This window comes from Amblyomma maculatum, chromosome 6 (assembly GCF_055883805.1).
Source record: "Amblyomma maculatum isolate TAMU_Amacu chromosome 6, ASM5588380v1, whole genome shotgun sequence".
In the NCBI taxonomy this organism is placed as follows: Eukaryota; Metazoa; Arthropoda; class Arachnida; order Ixodida; family Ixodidae; genus Amblyomma; species Amblyomma maculatum.
Window position 1 is genome coordinate 118,159,594 of NC_139349.1, and position 17,611 is coordinate 118,177,204.

Below are 17,611 nucleotides of genomic sequence, written 5' to 3' on the forward strand. Positions count from 1 at the left end.
GAAATCAAGAAGTAATGGGCATGGGCAGGACATTTAGTGCGAAGAGAGGATAACAGATGGTCGCTTAGGGTAACAAACTGGATTTCAAGAGAAGTTAAGTGTAGCAGGGGGTGGCAGAATGTTCGGCGGGCGGATGAGGTGAAGAAGTTCGCAGGGGTGAAGTGGATGCTGCCAGCACAGAACCGGGTTAATTGGATATATGGGAAAGGCCTTTGCCCTACAGTGGGTATAGTCAGGCTGATGATAACGATGACTTCTTTACGCTGTAAAAGAATTAGGCCTAGTGGGTCATTTTCTAAATATTCACTCCATTGTTCTAATCATTAAAAAAGGGGAACGCATTTAAGCATTTCCCACTTGTCGCCAGCCAGCACCACAACGGTTCGAGCCCCGTATGAAAGGGACCACGGCTCCGGCAAGAGTCCGTTCATTAGGGGTTCCTGATTAGTGTTTTTTCTTCTTGGCTACTTGAGAAGGAGAAATATCGAGTTGCACCAGAACTACTGCTGCTGCTGCTACTACTACTACTACTACTACTACTACTACTACTACTACTGCTACTACTACTACTACTGCTACTGCTACTGCTGCTGCTGCTGCTGCTGCTGCTGCTACTACTACTACTACTACTACTACTACTACTACTACTACTACTACTACTACTACTACTACTACTACTACTACTACTACTACTACTACTACTACTACTACTACTACTACTACTACTACTACTACTACTACTACTACTACTACTACTACTACTACTACTACTACTACTACTACTACTACTACTACTACTACTACTACTACTACTACTACTACTACTACTACTACTACTACTACTACTACTACTACTACTACTACTACTACTACTACTACTACTACTACTACTACTACTACTACTACTACTACTACTACTACTACTACTACTACTACTACTACTACTACTACTACTACTACTACTACTACTACTACTACTACTACTACTACTACTACTACTACTACTACTACTACTACTACTACTACTACTACTACTACTACTACTACTACTACTACTACTACTACTACTACTACTACTACTACTACTACTACTACTACTACTACTACTACTACTACTACTACTACTACTACTACTACTACTACTACTACTACTACTACTACTACTACTACTACTACTACTACTACTACTACTACTACTACTACTACTACTACTACTACTACTACTACTACTACTACTACTACTACTACTACTACTACTACTACTACTACTACTACTACTACTACTACTACTACTACTACTACTACTACTACTACTACTACTACTACTACTACTACTACTACTACTACTACTACTACTACTACTACTACTACTACTACTACTACTACTACTACTACTACTACTACTACTACTACTACTACTACTACTACTACTGCTGCTGCTGCTGCTGCTGCTACTACTACTACTACTACTACTACTACTACTACTACTACTGCTGCTGCTGCTGCTGCTGCTGCTGCTGCTGCCTGCTGCTGCTGCTGCCTGCTGCTGCTGCTGCCTGCTGCTGCTGCTGCCGCCGCCACTGCGGCCGCTGCTGCCGCTGCTGCCGCTGCTGCTGCCGCTGCTGCCGCTGCTGCCGCCGCTGCTGCCGCCGCTGCTGCCGCCGCTGCCGCTGCCGCTGCTGCCGCTGCCGCCGCTGCCGCCGCTGCCGCCGCTGCCGCCGCTGCCGCTGCTGCCGCTGCTGCCGCTGCTGCTGCCGCTGCTGCCGCTGCTGCTGCTGCCGCCGCTGCTGCCGCTGCCGCCGCTGCCGCTGCTGCCGCTGCTGCTGCTGCTGCTGCCGCCGCTGCTGCTGCCACCGCTGCTGCTGCTGCCGCTGCTGCTGCTGCTGCCGCTGCTGCTGCTGCCGCTGCTGCTGCTGCCGCTGCTGCTGCTGCCGCTGCTGCTGCTGCTGCCGCTGCCGCTGCTGCCGCTGCCGCTGCCGCTGCTGCTGCTGCTGCTGATGATGATGATGATGCAGACTGACAGATGTACGATAGGAATGCGGACAGTGCATATTATAATACGGCAGAATAAAATTCAATTTGCCCTCATTATATGGAAGACCAGCTCTAGAAGGGCTAAACCTCTAAATGAAGGCATTTCAAATACCATTGTAACATTAATATAAATTCGCGCAACTCCGAGTATTTCTGTTGGTAAATATCGAGAAATGCGCTCTCTGCAACAATATATTTGTTCCTGTAAACATATTGCGGGGAACTATTTAAATCTTTATTTTTTCTTATCGACAGCCGCTGGCATGCGGCCTTATCATTGCGATTTTAGCACGCTTATCGATCCTGTATTCCGTGTTCGTTCATGCTCGTTCTCGCGAGACGAAGGTTTGTCATTTTCTGCGTCGCCAAAGACACGTCGGGACTTATCTCGAAGACTCCAGCCACTCGCGTGTGTTTGTACGATGTTCCAGGTCATGCTAGTACCTTTGCGGCTTTATGTATATCATTCCTCCCCACTTTTAAATTCAGTGCTGTCAATTGTAACGGGCATTCTTAGTTCAACGATCGACGAGCACGTTTGTTACTATCGCCTCCGCCGAGTGTCTCAGTTCTTTTGCGGGCGCAAGTCAGCCCAATAAAGAGCTTCTTCGCTGCCCTCCAAAAGTATTGATTTGTGTCATCGGCCTTGTTACCACCACGCGACCATATATTAAGTCAAAAGATAAAGTATAAAAAAAAGACATGTGGGCAAGAGAAAACACTAATTTTTTTTTAAAGGTCTATGTCTTTCTTTTTGTGCACAACGCCAGGTATTTTTAATCATTGAGGTACATGTCACGTGTGCACGCTGCAACTGGCGGAATCAAGGCAGCTGTTTGGCCCATTGCTCGATCAACTCGTATTCGTTGAAATTCAGATCCGTAAGAGCTTCCAATGACGTGTCGTTCTTTTGCAAATGGACAGGGTCATTTGTTGATCCATTATAGACCTGAAAACGAAACAATCACACTCTTAGTGTGTTGTTGAAAGCAACAGTAGAATATTAGAGGAGCTATATCGTGCGCTTTTCACTGTCGAATGGCTTGGATACCTTTCGTCCATTTCGAACTGTGACACAACCAAGCTGCTTAGCAGAAATAAACGTTTTCTGCAATCATTTAGTAATTAATGTTCCAGAGCCACTCTGTCATACCACCACGCGAGTTCATCATTCTGAAATATGCTTCAAAACAGAATACTTAAAAACTATTTGAAAATATGTACATTATACAACTAAATGTTTCTATTATCATCGTACCAATGGACTATACTAATTGCAGGGTGAATGCCTCCCTTAAATTCCTCCAATTAACCAGGTCCTATACAAGCGGACTCCTCTTAACCAGTGCTAACTTCTTAACATCATAAGCCGACCTCACTATCTGCTGCATCCTCCCAAGTAGCACACATTACTTGGCCACCTGGGGCCCGTATGGGCAAGTTGGGCTTGGGTAACCACAATAACACCCATGAGGGCCCACTTTAGGGATTAAGCGGGCAAGCCCAATTTGGGCTTGTCCCTGCTTTTTCCATCTTGGCATCATATAGGCGCGGAAAGGGCTAACTGATTACATATTCCCACATCTGGCCCTCAAGGGTCCCGCTTGGGAAATTTTAGGGCCGATGCAAATAAAATTTGGGCTCTGTGTAGGAAAAGCCTGGGCTAATCTAATTGGGGCTGCCCACTCAAAAGCCAAAGAGATCCCGCTTGGGCTGCGGCGGGGCTAAATACGGGTATGCCCGCACATTGCCTACATGGGACCCTTGAGGGGTACTTGAGGGAAGGTCAGACAAAAATGTGGAATTCATGCCGAAAATTCCTGGGCTGCCCCAAATAGGGCTGACCATCAAAAACCTCGATAATTTCCGCATGGCCGTTAGCGGGGCAGGCAAGTACTCTTTCCCGCTTCCGCCCGCATCGGTCTCTTGCGGGGCAATTTAGGGCAGATGCAATGCAATGTGGGCCTAAAGCAAATAGATGACGGGCTAGTCCGATAGGGGCTGTCCACGCAAAAACCGAATTGGTCCCACATGGTTAGCAGCCGGGCTGAAAAGCGAGCACACCACCACGCTGCCCACACGGGTATTTCTTGGGCTACTTGCGGGAAAATTCAACATATATTCGTAGTCCATGCGGTAAAAATAAGGTCAGCCCAATTGGGGCGGCCCATGAAAGGCCGCAGTGGGCGCCAAATTGGCCGTAGGCGGGCATACCGCTCTGAAACGTCTCCACCCTATCTTTAAGGCACCATTTTATTTATGTAAATCATGTTATACCGGCCACTAATTGCCTCTTCTGGAGGTTTCACATAACTGTCCTAAGCATATATATGCAATGAATAAAGACTATCTATGTTTACTCTACAAACTACGTTAATTATGCAGTATCGACAGAAAATATGTAACAGTAACTGTTCCGCTTTACGAGTATGTACTGAACGACCTCCAAATGTTTCCTACGTCATTACTATTCTGCACGCAGCACCGAAATAAATATTCATACCAACAAGTTGGGGTGATGTGGGCGAGCCCACAATATTGTAGTGTTGGGAATAAATTTCTCTCATGTTACTGAGTGTAGCATAGAAGCAAAAAAAAATAGTGCCTAATGTTTCACGCTTGATTATTAGAACTTGAGCAGCCCTGAAAATGCCTGATTCAACCCATGAGGGCAGCACGTGGGTCAGCCCGAAACGGACTGGCTTTCGCAAATCCCGCGCTTGTACAATTCAGGTATTGGAGGGATTAATCGACTTAAAAAATAAAACCTTGATCAATGGGATGTCATTGCCTGCACAAACGTGGGACCCATTAGTGGTTCTGGTGTGCTGCCCACATTCGTCTACCTGGGCTGAATGCCGGCAGCCCTATTTGGGCTGCATGCGGGCAGCCCCATTTGGGCTGCCCACACGGATACAGTTTGGGACCGATCGCGGCGAAATTGGGCAGCCCACGCGGGGCCCCTCTGGGTACGTGTTGCAAATCCCGCATGGGGCCCGTATGGGCTGCCCTCACGGGCCCAACGCGGGCCCCCACGTCATAGCCCACTTAGTGCTACTTGGGCTGTTTTGCTTCCATTTCCTTCGTACCCATTTTGCCACCCTTTTCGACCATTGTTTATCCTCTATTCGCACTACGCGCCCTGCTAATGCCAGGTTGTTCTCACTGATTTCCATATAAATTTATTTAAGTCAAATTATTTCTCTGCCCAGCTTTGCGTCCATCCTATTTGTTAATTTGAGCCTGCCCATTCCGTTAATAGTTCAGCGGGTTGTCCTCAGTCTAAGCAGAAATGTCTTTGATAGCTTCCACATTTCAGCCCCATAGGGAGGACATGTGGCATATATACTTTCCCTTGAACAATACCGTTAAGTTTTTCAGCATAATCTACGAGTACTTGCCTAATGCGATGCATCCAAATCTTATTCACCTGTTATTTCCCTTCCGTCCTACTACTTGTCCTAAGTAGGCATATTCGCGGACCACTTTCAGTGCTTCGCTATTTATTCTAAGCTGCTGTTCCTTGAGTAGGCTGCTGCTTGAGTAGGCTTAGTGTTCTGTATACTTATGTTAATACCTATATTTGCGCTTCTCCTGTCTAGGTCATCAATCAATATTTGCATATCATCCCCATACGTACTTAGCATGGCAATGTCATTGGCGAATCAACGATTACTTCTCCATAACGCTCATCCTTAAACTGCTCAGATTCAAAGTATTTTAATACTTTCTCTAAACAAGCTGGCAAGTGCTGGGGACTTCGTGGTGCGTTGTTTATCAGTTTTATTTTTAGCTGTCTTATGCATTTCTTAATACAGAACAATGATTGCTGTGAAGTCACTATAGATATCCTCCAGTAGTTTACCATACAGCTACTCTACACCTTAATTTCGCAGTGCCTGCATGTCTGCCGTGGTTTCGACTAAGTCAAATGATTTTTCGTTTTCAGTGAATGCTATGTATAAACGCTGGCTATATACAGAAAATGTTTCTATAGCCAGGTTGATGGTATAAATATCATAATTAGTTTTTACCGCTTCCCAAAACGGGAATGATCCTTTAATTCGTTAGCTAGTCTAAAGTTGCCCTGAGTCTACTAGCAATTACCTTAGTAAATACCTTGTACATAACGGATGGTAGGCTTATTGGTCTGTAACTTTTCAAGTCTTACCTTCCACTTTTTATGAAGTACGATAATTTAGTGGCACTCTGATTGCCACCAGGCACTGCGTATGGAGGCTGGCCAGTTGTTTATTGCTATATCCCCTCCGTCCTTCAACAACCGATCGTAACTTAATTTGTCGTTAGCTGCTTTCTCCGTTTCCATAGCTTCTCAATCCTTCCTACCCTCGTCGTTCGTCACTGGCAGAACGTCTGACTCCTCGTCACTGCTGTCAGTCTCAACATTAATCTGACTACTTCGGTGAATACAGGTGAGTATAGAACACCTCGACTACGTTTACTACCTTGTCCATGTTATTACATTGGCCGTCTGGTTCACAAGCACATGCTCTTGATTTTCCATGTGCCTAATTTCCTTTTCACCACTTTAATGCTACCTCCGTTCTTTAGAGCATGCTTGATTTTCTTTATCTTATATGTTCATGTCAGACACTTTGCACCTATTGATTACCTTTGATACCGTGCCACTTCTATCTTCTCTATGGAGCTCGCATTATAATGAACATTCAAATATAAGATGGTTCTGCACGCACGTGTCTCCCAAAACATCGTAAAAATGCCGTGAATTACAGCCTAAGCTTACAAATGAGTACTGTAAAGAGGAGGTATAAATGATCAGCTTCAAGCGCATCCTCATGCTCTCCAATATTAACACGGGGAATCACGCTCCTTTAGCACTCTCCTGTCACTCTCCTTTAGCAGAAAAACCTAAAGTGCCTTCGTCCATAACCGCACGCAGATTGGTGTGCTATTAAGCCATGGCTAAACACAAATGGCTGAAAAAGAAAGCATATTCAGTTCAGGCTTATTTCACACAACTATTAACATTTATTGCTCTTTTAGAACCTTCAATAGTGTCGTGTGTTTCTAATTCCGAGGGTGTTAATTGTGAAATACAAAGATTCTCAAAGGGAACATATTCAAAGGGAGCTGTGGCCAACCATAGAAGAATAGGCTCTATAGCAAAGATGGTGTGCGACGGAGGAAGTTGTAAGCTGAACCACAGAATCGCAGAATCGCAAAAACAAAGTAGGGGTGCATCTTGAAAAAAACGAAAGTAGGAATAAGACACATGAAACCTATTTGAGTATTATCTTGTCAAAAAGACAAAAATCTAGCAAAAAAAATACACGAGCCAGATAAAGTACATGCCATGCACATACAGTTGTCTTCTTTGTAATTGAATGTTAGCGTTCAGTGCCAAACCGCTTCTAGTGACACCAGTATGGTCCTTGAAACGGCAATAATAGTTCAAGGTCAGACAGCGCGTGTAGCTGTTCGAATTAAACGGGGGAACTTCTGTGGAACGCAATCAAATCTGAAGGTATCAGTAAAGAAGTAATTGAATTGCTAAAGAAATTATACAGAGATAATAAAGTTGCGAATATATGGTAGGGGCTAGAACCAGATCTGCTGTCGAATTATGCAAAGGACTAAGGCAAGAATTTCCAGTATCACCGCTGTCGTTCATGATTTACATGAAGTATATGGAAAAGAGTCTACAGAAAAGCAACCTGTACTTTAATCTCTCGTATAAGCTAGGTATAACAGTAGAACAAACTGTTGCATGGTTATTGTATGAAGACGACATTGTCCATCAGCCAGTTACCAGAAAGATTTGCAAGCATTGGTTAATATGTGTGAATACGAAGGTCAGTTTACCTTCAGTGCAATTGTTTGAAAGTATTGAATCAATTCAGTGATAAAACGCTGACAATAAAAGGCAGTGAGATACTTGCAGAATATAAGTACTTCTGGTGTGGACAGGTATACATGGAAAAACGGGAGCAGGCCACCTGTACGAAGGGGCGAAGGGATGCAGCGATAATGGGGCACATGGCATTAGGGGTGTAAAACAGATATGCAGTATTTAAAGGTATTTATAAGGAAATAATGGTACCAGAGCTTACATTCGGAAACGCGGCCTTGTTCTTAAGGGCTGAAGTTTAGTCGGGGTTAGGAATAAACGAATGACCTGTGGCGAGGTTACCACTTGGAGCTTACGACAAAGCTTCAAACGAAGCAGAGTAGGGAGACAGGGTCTTGGCGTACGAGAGGCTCAGAGAAAAATGTTGTAAGAATAAAGCCTCAGCAAAATAGATGACAACACGCGGCCTTCAAAGTGTTTAAGTACCTATACCAAAAGGGCTATGACTCACAGTGACGGAAGAGGACCAGAAAACTATCCAGTAAGTGTCTAAGAAGGCAGGACGGGGAAATAAAGAACATTAAACGAGAGCTACAGAACACAGAGGCTAAAAACTGGGATTCTTAAATGGAAAAGAAGCCGACACTAGATATATGTACACAATAGAAAAAAAAGGATTAAGAAGGAAACCTTCTATGACTATTCAAAACGCAGCCGCCTTCTTTTCAAGGCCAGCTGACGATGCCTTAGAACAGAAGCTTGTTTTTCGCGCTGTTCTACACAATGCCTTAGAACTTGAAGCTACAGAAGGAAGTTTAGTCAAGAAGATGAAACTTGTGCTATGTGAGGAAAACGCTCATAAACGACTGAACATCTTGTACAACAGTGTAGCAGTATCCATCCAGATGTCGATGCGGACATTTTTACTCTAGCCGAGCTCCTGGGGTTTAGAGGTAACAAGGGAGACGTGAACGATTCGGCAGCAGGGATAAACAAGAGACGTTTAGAAGATTGGTGGATGAATAGCAGGGAGGGGAAGCATGGAAGCTAAATGGAAATGTACGTACGTACGTACGTACGTACTACATACGTACATACGTAAGTACATCGGTACATACATACATACATACATACATACATACATACATACATACATACATACATACATACATACATACATACATACATACATACATACATACATACATACATACATACATACATACATACATACGTACATACATACATACATACATACATACATACATACATACAGACATACATACTACGTACCGTCTGTTGCAGAAGTTTGCGGCCCAACGCGCCGGGCAGAGGAGCAGTATCGCTCCCGAGAGGCGGCGCTGCGCCCGCCGGCGCTGCCTGGTGACCCAAGTAGCACAAAGTGGGCTATGACGTGGGGGCCCGCGTTGGGCCCGTGAGGGCAGCCCATACGGGCCCCATGCGGGATTTGCAACACGTACCCAGAGGGGCCCCGCATGGGCTGCCCAATTCTGCCGCTATCGGTCCCAATCTGTATCCGTGTGGGCAGCCCAAATAGGGCTGCCCGCATTCAGCCCAGGTAGACGAATATGGGCAGCACACCAGAATCATTATTGGGTCCCACATTTGTGCAGGCAATGCCATCCCATTGATCAAGGTTTTAATTTTTAAGTCGATTAATCCCTCCAATACCTGAATTACACAGGCGCGGGATTTGCGAAAGCCACTCCGTTTTGGGCTGGCCCACGTGCTGCCCTGATGGGTTCAATCTGGCATTTTCGGGGCTGCCCAAATTCCAATAATCAATTGTGAAACATTATGCGCTGTTTTTTTCCTTGTATGCGACACTCAGTAACATTAGAGAAATTTATTCCCAACACTACACTAATGTGGGCTGGTCCACATCAACCCCAACATGTTGGTCTGAATATTTATTTCGGTGGTGCGTGTAGAATAGTAATGCCGCAGGAAACATTTGGAAGTCGTTCAGTGCATACACGTAAAGCGGAACAGTTACTGTTGCATATTTTCTGTCGACACTGCAGAATTAACGTAGTTGTTAGAGTAAAAATAAATAGTCTTTATTCATTGCATAGGTATGCTTAGGACAGTTATGTGAAACCTCCAGAAGAGGCAATTAGTAGCCGGTATAACATGATTTACATAAATAAAATAGTGCCTTAAAGATAGGGTGGAGACGTTTCAGAGCGGTAAGCCCGCCTACGGCCAATTTGGGGCCCTCTGCGGCTTTTAATGGGCTGCCCCAATTGGGCTGATCTTGATTTTACCGCATGGACTACGAATATATATTGCAATTTCCCGCAAGTACCCCAAGAAATACCCGTGTGGGCAGCGTGGCGGTGTGGTCGCTTTTCAGCCCGGCCGCAAACCATGCGGGACATATTCGGTTTTTGCGTGGGCAGCCCCAATCGGACTAGCCCGTCATCTATTTGCTGTAGGCCCACATTTGCATCGCATCTGCCCTAAATTGCCCCGCAAGAGACCGATGCGGGCAGAAGTGGGAAGGAGCAATTGCCTGCCCCGCTATGGCCCACGCGGAAATTATCTAGGTTTTTGGTGGGCAACCCTATTTGGGGCAGCCCAGGAAATTTCTGCATGAATTCCAGATTTTCGTCTGACCTTCCCTCAAGTACCCCTCAAGGGTCCCATGTAGGCAATGTGCGGGCATACCCGTATTTAGCCCCGCCGCGGCCCATGCGGGACCTATTCGGCTTTTGAGTGGGCAGCCCCAATTAGATCAGCCCATGCGTTTCCTACACAAAGCCCAAATTTCATTTGCATCGGCACTAAAATTTCCCAAGCGGGACCCTTGAGGGCCAGATGTGGGAATATGTACTCAGTTAGCCCTTTCCACGCCTACATAATGCCCAGATGGAAAAAACAGGGGAAAGCCCAATTTGGGCTTGCCCGCTTGATCCCTAAAGCGGGCCCTCGTGGGTGTTATTGTGGTTGCCCAAGCCCATCTTGCCCATACGGGCCCCCGACGGGCCATGTAATGTGTGCTACTTGGGGACGTAGCTATAAAGAGTGAGGAGGCTTGTTCTCTTCTCCTCATCCCACGGTTGATATCGCACATCTTTGCTCTCAACCGCGGGATGAGGAGAAGAGAACAAGCCTCCTCACTCTTTATAGCTACGTCACCAGGCAGCGCCAGCGTGCTCAGCGCCGCCTCTCGGGAGCGATACTGCTCCTCTGCCCGGCGCGTTGGGCCGCAAACTTCTGCAACAGACGGTACATATGTACATATGAACATATGTACGTATATGCACGTACATATTTAAATACGTACGAACATATGTAGGAACATATGTACATATATGTACGTAGTATGTACATATGTCCATCCATCCATCCATCCATCCATCCATCCGTCCGTCCGTCCGTCCGTCCGTCCGTCCGTCCGTCCGTCCGTCCATCCATCCATCCATCCATCCATCCATCCGTCCGTCCGTCCGTCCGTCCGTCCGTCCATCCATCCATCCATCCATCCATCCATCCATCCATTAATCCATCCATCCATCCATCCATCCATCCTGGTCAGGCCCTTCGCATAGTGTTTGATAAAGCGTCATTGCTGATGCAGCGTACGTTTTCTGTGGTACAAGTAATATTTTAAAACTAGAGGCCGCACCCACTCCTTCTTATAGTTCTATAACAGGATGGGACTTCAGAATCCACTGCATTATTGCATAGTGAAATACTCGCGATTTATATCCGACATTTACAAGCTGTAAGCTCAGTTGCACCGTCTTGTCACGCAGCAGTTACAAATTCACAATAATTGACCAGAAGAGGAACGGCTGGCTTTTGTTCAAGGAGATAGTACTGTGGAGAAATATTTTGGATAAAAATATCCCTTTTAGCGGTGCCAATAAGAGGACCTACGCTGTGACTCTGCGGGGTGGGTGGGTACGCTTCTTCACATTATCTGCACCAAATGTAAACATGTGCAGGTAGGTACCTACACCTCTGTTGATAACTTAAATTTAGACACAAATATGCTGCATAATCGAATATATTTAAAGAGATCAGTGGCATACAACCTTGATACTGTTGTTTCACACGCAAGAGCGGCAGCAAGATGAAACTATGGAGCACAATCTGGAAGCAAGCAAACCGCAGTGTGTGATGCCTGCAAATGGCTTACACAACTAGCCAACAATATGTAAACGTTTGTTTAGAACATGTAAAACCACTTCACCTGTCTTTGTATCTACAATAGCTTTTTGGTACTAGCAAGCGGCATTATATATTGTAAAGTTTGGTTTGGTTTCTGGGGTTTATCGTCCCAAAGCGTCTCAGGCTATGAGACGCCGTAGTGGAGGACTCCAGAAATTTCGACTACCTGCGGTGTCTTAACGTGCAGTGACATCGCACAGCACACGGACGCTACTCGTTTCGTCTCCATCGATATAGAGTAAAGTATACTGCGTGGTTCAAAATATATTTCTACATTTTGAAAATTTGTGCAATGCTTTGTATACGTTGTTACAGAGATTGTATATCTTTCTTCAGATTTATCTGTATATCAGTGTTCTATTTGAATTCATTGTTTATTGCATCCCTGGTAAATTAGAACTGTAACTTATATTAACCAACATGATTCTTCGTTTCTTGCCTGCTGCTTGCTATGCACGTCCAAGGGAATGGGAAGGCCTCGTCAGGACACATAATGTTATCTTTTGTTTTTACTCGTGTACGTACTTAACATTTTGAAGTTAGCTGCGAACAGTTATTTAGTGGACACTGCAGACACCAGAGGACAACCAAAAATGTAGTAGTTGAAATAATGCACAGGAAAAGAATACAAAATAGAAAACACAGATGTGGAAACAAATGTAATATTTCATGTTATTCATCCTATGGCCAAGCTGCAAGAATGTTCCAGTTTAATATTGTACCTGTGAATGTGCTCAGGAAACAATAAGAAGAAAGTTGCTGGAGAACTTCTAAACGATCGCTTTATTTCTGATTTATTTTTTTCTTTTCCGCTCTTATGCACGTGGTAAGTAATCAGATAAATTTTTGTATCCTCGTGAGAAAACATCCTATGGCAAACGTGATAATTATCCTCGCGATGGTGTCGCCTCTTCAATACCTGTATTCCGTGATAAAAGAGTGAACTAGATTTCCACTGTTAAAAGTTATATAATTATCTAGTGTATGCAACTCCACATCATACGTCTGAAATTCCTGAGGGCTCACTACAGTATTTGCTATGTGAATGCGGTGAGCACAGAATTAGACAGTCCATAAGCTGGCATTTTTCATGTAATGCTTTGCAAAAGGGAAGCAACCACTCTTCCAGCACATGGAACTGCAAGCAGTGTACAGGCTTTACTCAACAGTATTAACGCTTACCGATATAACGTCGTCGGTTGTGCGGAAAGCCCTGAGCTCAATCGCTCTCCGGATTGAATCAGATTGTTGTCCTCTGCTGCGATTAAAATAAAAACAAGCATTTTTGTGAAATGCAGTATTGCCATGAATATTGTATCACAACATGTATTAGTAACTTTCTCTTAATAACTTAACTTCACACCAAAAGCATGTTGGCTGGCAGTACATGAGACCATAAGCATGGCGCTCTGATCGTTTCTCTTTTAATCTCTGGAACACTGACTGTGCATTGCGGTTGCAGCGGAAGTTGTAAATGCTTATATTTAGTGAACGTAACACAGGCAGCAAATTTGAAGCAGGTAGAATGCAGAGTATCAGCTTGATATGAAAAAAAAAAAGGAACCGTAGTTTACAGAAATTCCTAGATTGCAAATACTTCGTCGACTGTTTACGGCCATTACATAGCACAAATTTCATAACCGTTTGACGTAAAAACACGTAAGGAAGCAGGTTTATTAGAACGTAGCCAAGTTTTCCTAATAAAATGGAACTTACTCAGGAATATCGTCACCGGAAAGTATACTCAATGTTCGTATGATTTTCCCGCGTATTTTTGCAGACAGGCGCACTCCGGTGGTGCCTTCGCTGTCCAGATCTCTGTGTAGCACGTCCACCGCAAGACTGTGAACAATTAGAGCAATTATAGGTGAGCTCACTGGCACCACTCTCTCAAATGCCTTGAGTGAATAGTCTAATTATTTTACGCAAGTGATTGAAAGAAACCGCTAGATATGAAAATTACACTATCATAATTCAGTCTCAAAAACTACATCGTCAAAGCAGAAAAAATAAAGTAATTGGCTCTACATTTCGTCTAAAAAAACGATTCCCGAGATAATTAACTTCGTCTACCTGCTTGAACACAAGTTTCAGACATTGTCGTCATTGATTTTCTTTCACACAGCGTAAAATATTTCGGCGTTGGATGTACGCCAAAAGTTTTTTTAATCAATTAATGACAATGGCGCTATAATCGCCCGAATCGTGACAGGTTCCGCTGTCTGGTTGTTCGCGCTGCACCGTCAGTGCTCGCCAAAAGCGCCATCTTATTAGCCACAATGATGCTAGAATAGAAAGCAGGGCTGTTAAGGGACCTTGTGTGAAGAGACGGTGTGAAAGGATTAAGGCCAGCTTTATTTCTAAGTAAGCAGGCCCCTTCTTGCACTATTTCGCATTGGCCCAGCCTTCTTAGCTATAGACACGGCTTCTTGCGGAGTCGCCGAGATCGATAATGTTTCAGCTCAGTAGCGAGATTGCTTTTAAGGGCACTTCTACTGTACGTGTCATTGGGTTTACCTGTTTTTGTCATGATCAGCAACCGCTGCGCCTCATTAACGTACTGTTAGCCCTACCCGTTATCTATCAGCTTAGCGATGCACCTGTCAGCATTCCCGCATGCATTTCTGGCTGTAAAAGCCACTATTGGCAACATACGCGACCCTTCCTCCATTTGAACGACGATTTGCAAGATGAAAATTTTCCTGGCGCATCACGAGAGGCTACCATTTCAACAGGGTTCGCTAAGAGCAGCCGCTTTGACGTCAAAGCTTCCGAAAGCAATTTTAATCTCGTTTCGCCACCCCTGATTCGAGTTTCTACCAGGGTGATCAGAAAGGTATTTTTTTCTGTTCCCTTCCATTAGGACAAAAGGACTTAAGGTCGAACGATATTCGCCCTGGGTTATCTGGAATATGAACCTGAGCCGTTTCAATTATAATACGACTGACAAGGCATCTGACACCATAGAAAAAGTCAGCTTTTTTTTTCAGTTCGTCAGATTGCTAACCAAGCCTAATCCATATTCAGCGGGGTATTGTCAATCGCGTCTCATTTTGTTGTATTTCCCGCGACGCAATCAATATGATTGGGGCGAAACGAGACCACTGGATGCACCTTTGTTCTGTACTGGGCGCATTCCAACCCATTATAAAAACGACAAACTTAAATGGAGTGATTCTACCTCATGTCGATTACAACTGTCCAAAATACATGGCAGTTACGATTTCCATCACGTCTCTATGCCTATACCCCTGTGTAACCAGTACGATGGAGACATTTACCATGCAGGCTAACGCAAGTTGTTCTTCAGTCATGCATGCAAATTGTAAGATAACTTCAAAGTAATCATGTGTAGATTATTTGCCTAAAACATCCGGTTGTTGTCACGTGCGCCGAAGTAAAGCGCTCGACTAGTGTATTCATAACGTCTCTAACACGTAACAAGCTGCCCGATTAGGAATAAGGCTTAAGATAAGAATCTAGTAGAAACTAAAAATATATGAAGAAGGACGTTTCGCCGAAATATTTCCCTTCAACAATGTAATTACAAAATTCTGATGTAAGCGCCCAACGGCAGCAACGTCAGATTAAATGCTGCCCTGTCCACAAAACATTAAGAGCCTGTAAACCATGCTGTAGGGTTTGGATAGGACTACGGCAACAATTTCGTCCATGCCAGCTCACAAACCTATTGATTGTCAATTTCTGTAGTAAAGGTAGCATAGATTTGAATGGCCTAAATATAGTTTAAATAAAGAACGCAGCACTAAGGTCCACTTTAAATTCCCGAATACATTCGAAGGTAAATAGGCATTAAAACATCCTGTTATTGCACGTCATCGTAGCGCTGTGCTTAGTCACGCAGCTTTAGATGAGGAGTGGGCTTTAAGATGGCCTGGCATAAATACTTCCTCTTTCTCAGTAACTGTGCACCTCTACAAAGGGGATTCATTAGATCATATTCGTTAAAGCGATTTATGGCAGTTTTTTAAGGGGCGATATTACGTCGCCCATTGATTTGTCGTTATACCAGAGACAGAAAACTAGTCGCGCACTTTAGCACTCAAATGAAGGGCTCACCTTTCCTGACTGGCTTCGGCGACTCCCTCACGCAAGCAGGCAGCCAAAGCCAGGCGCATAGAGATGGGAGCCCCCTTCACCTTCGCATTGAAATCGTCATCATTTGACACTTCAGAGCCGATTCTGCATGCCACCGCTTCAGGCGATATAAGCGTGCGAGCTTGCACAGTCCTGCGCATGAAGAAGTGCCGTGAGAGGCAGCATGGAAGTTTAGCAAAGACACAGCTGCTCCGCATTGCTGTACTGGCTACGCCGTTGCTCTGATCGCAAAAGTCTACATTTTTAGTGAACGAGCAATACGCTATCAATAAGTACCATGGTTCTGCTGCCAAAATAAATTAGAGGTACAGAACCCAGGAGCATGACGGCAGTGTAACAAAACCCTATCTCAATAACTGCACTCTTTTTTTACGTCCGGTGAATAAAAACGTTCTCGCGCATTTCGTGAATTTGCCGCTTGCTGTCGTGTTTAAAAAAAGGTTACAGCTTTCACACAGAACAGGGTGGCGCCAGACATGTTGTTGGCTCTCGGAAGCGCTCAGCTGCTTAATATTCCGTTTCTCATTCCGACTCTTTTCTTCCACTCCAATCCTTTTCGCTCCTACTTCGCATTTTTTCTCTGCGAAGCCGAGGAATGCCGGAAGAGTTATATTGTCTCTAGAGTGGCACAGCTTCAGTTGAGGACGTGTGTGACAGTTGAGTTTTCTCGACACGGCAAACAGTTGTGAGGACGTTTACAATTTCACACTTAACGTCCCTACCCGAAGCGACCACGCAAGGGCCAGCGCAGTAGGCTCGTACATTTTGACGCAAACCTCGGCGCCGTACTGAACACCAAGGCGAGACAACATCGCCAGCAGCGTAGATACCATGCCGGCGGCGGTCATAGTATCTCTACTTGAAGCTCTCTTGTGATGGTGCGCTATGCAACGACAGCCATATAAAGGATTTCGCCCAAATGCAGGGTCCGCCAAACACATTAGCTCGGCGACGTAGGTATTGTCTGTCTGTGGTAGTAAACGGCAGAATAGTGCCCACGGTGTAACGCGGAGCGCAGTCGTAAAAGAGATAGAATGGACTGCATCCGGTCGATTCATAAGTAGCGGTATTGAAAGCGTGTAAGAAGTACAGCCGTTTATGTCATGGTTAGGGGTGCAAAACTATCAGTAAATTGACTATCGCAGTATCGATAGCTTTTTTTTTACACTCTGGATAGCCTAAAATCTATCGATAGAACTACGGCCTTATCAGCACCACATGACAATGTCATTTGCGCGATAAACATTGTGATATGAACAGCGTCTACGTAAACCTAGCCAAACCTGCAGCGGAAGTGATGTTCGATGAACAGCCGCACATTGAGTGAATAACGCTAATATGTGCCATAAACCGCGGCTTGCCTACACTTTACAGTAACCCTATCGATGAACTATCGATAGTGCAATCGATAAACATATCGATAGCGTT

At 44.7% G+C, this 17,611-nt stretch overlaps 1 protein-coding gene across 1 annotated transcript; it reads right to left on the reverse strand.

The window, feature by feature from the left end:
- Nucleotides 1-2,747: 2,747 nt before the first annotated feature.
- On the reverse strand, nucleotides 2,748-16,306 carry LOC146186648 (uncharacterized). The gene is made up of 4 exons (XM_084605718.1): nucleotides 16,145-16,306; nucleotides 13,781-13,906; nucleotides 13,247-13,322; nucleotides 2,748-2,983 (listed from the first exon to the last, which is right to left on the reverse strand). The coding sequence occupies exons 1-4, from the start codon at nucleotides 16,201-16,203 to the stop codon at nucleotides 2,858-2,860; spliced, it is 387 nt and encodes a 128-aa protein (XP_084461844.1). The 5' UTR covers nucleotides 16,204-16,306; the 3' UTR covers nucleotides 2,748-2,857.
- Between the last annotated feature and the right edge of the window lie 1,305 nt (nucleotides 16,307-17,611).

Bases quoted from the DNA above. Each gene is read 5' to 3' on its own strand.
- LOC146186648 (XM_084605718.1), bottom strand. From the start codon at position 16,203: ATGCGCCTGGCTTTGGCTGCCTGCTTGCGTGAGGGAGTCGCCGAAGCC. The intron at 13,907-16,144 runs GTGAGCCCTTCA...AATTGTTCACAG, and splicing joins GCCGAAGCCAGTCAGGAAAG to TCTTGCGGTGGACGTGCTAC. The intron at 13,323-13,780 runs GTAAGTTCCATT...TTTTAATCGCAG, and splicing joins TCCGGTGACGATATTCCTGA to CAGAGGACAACAATCTGATT.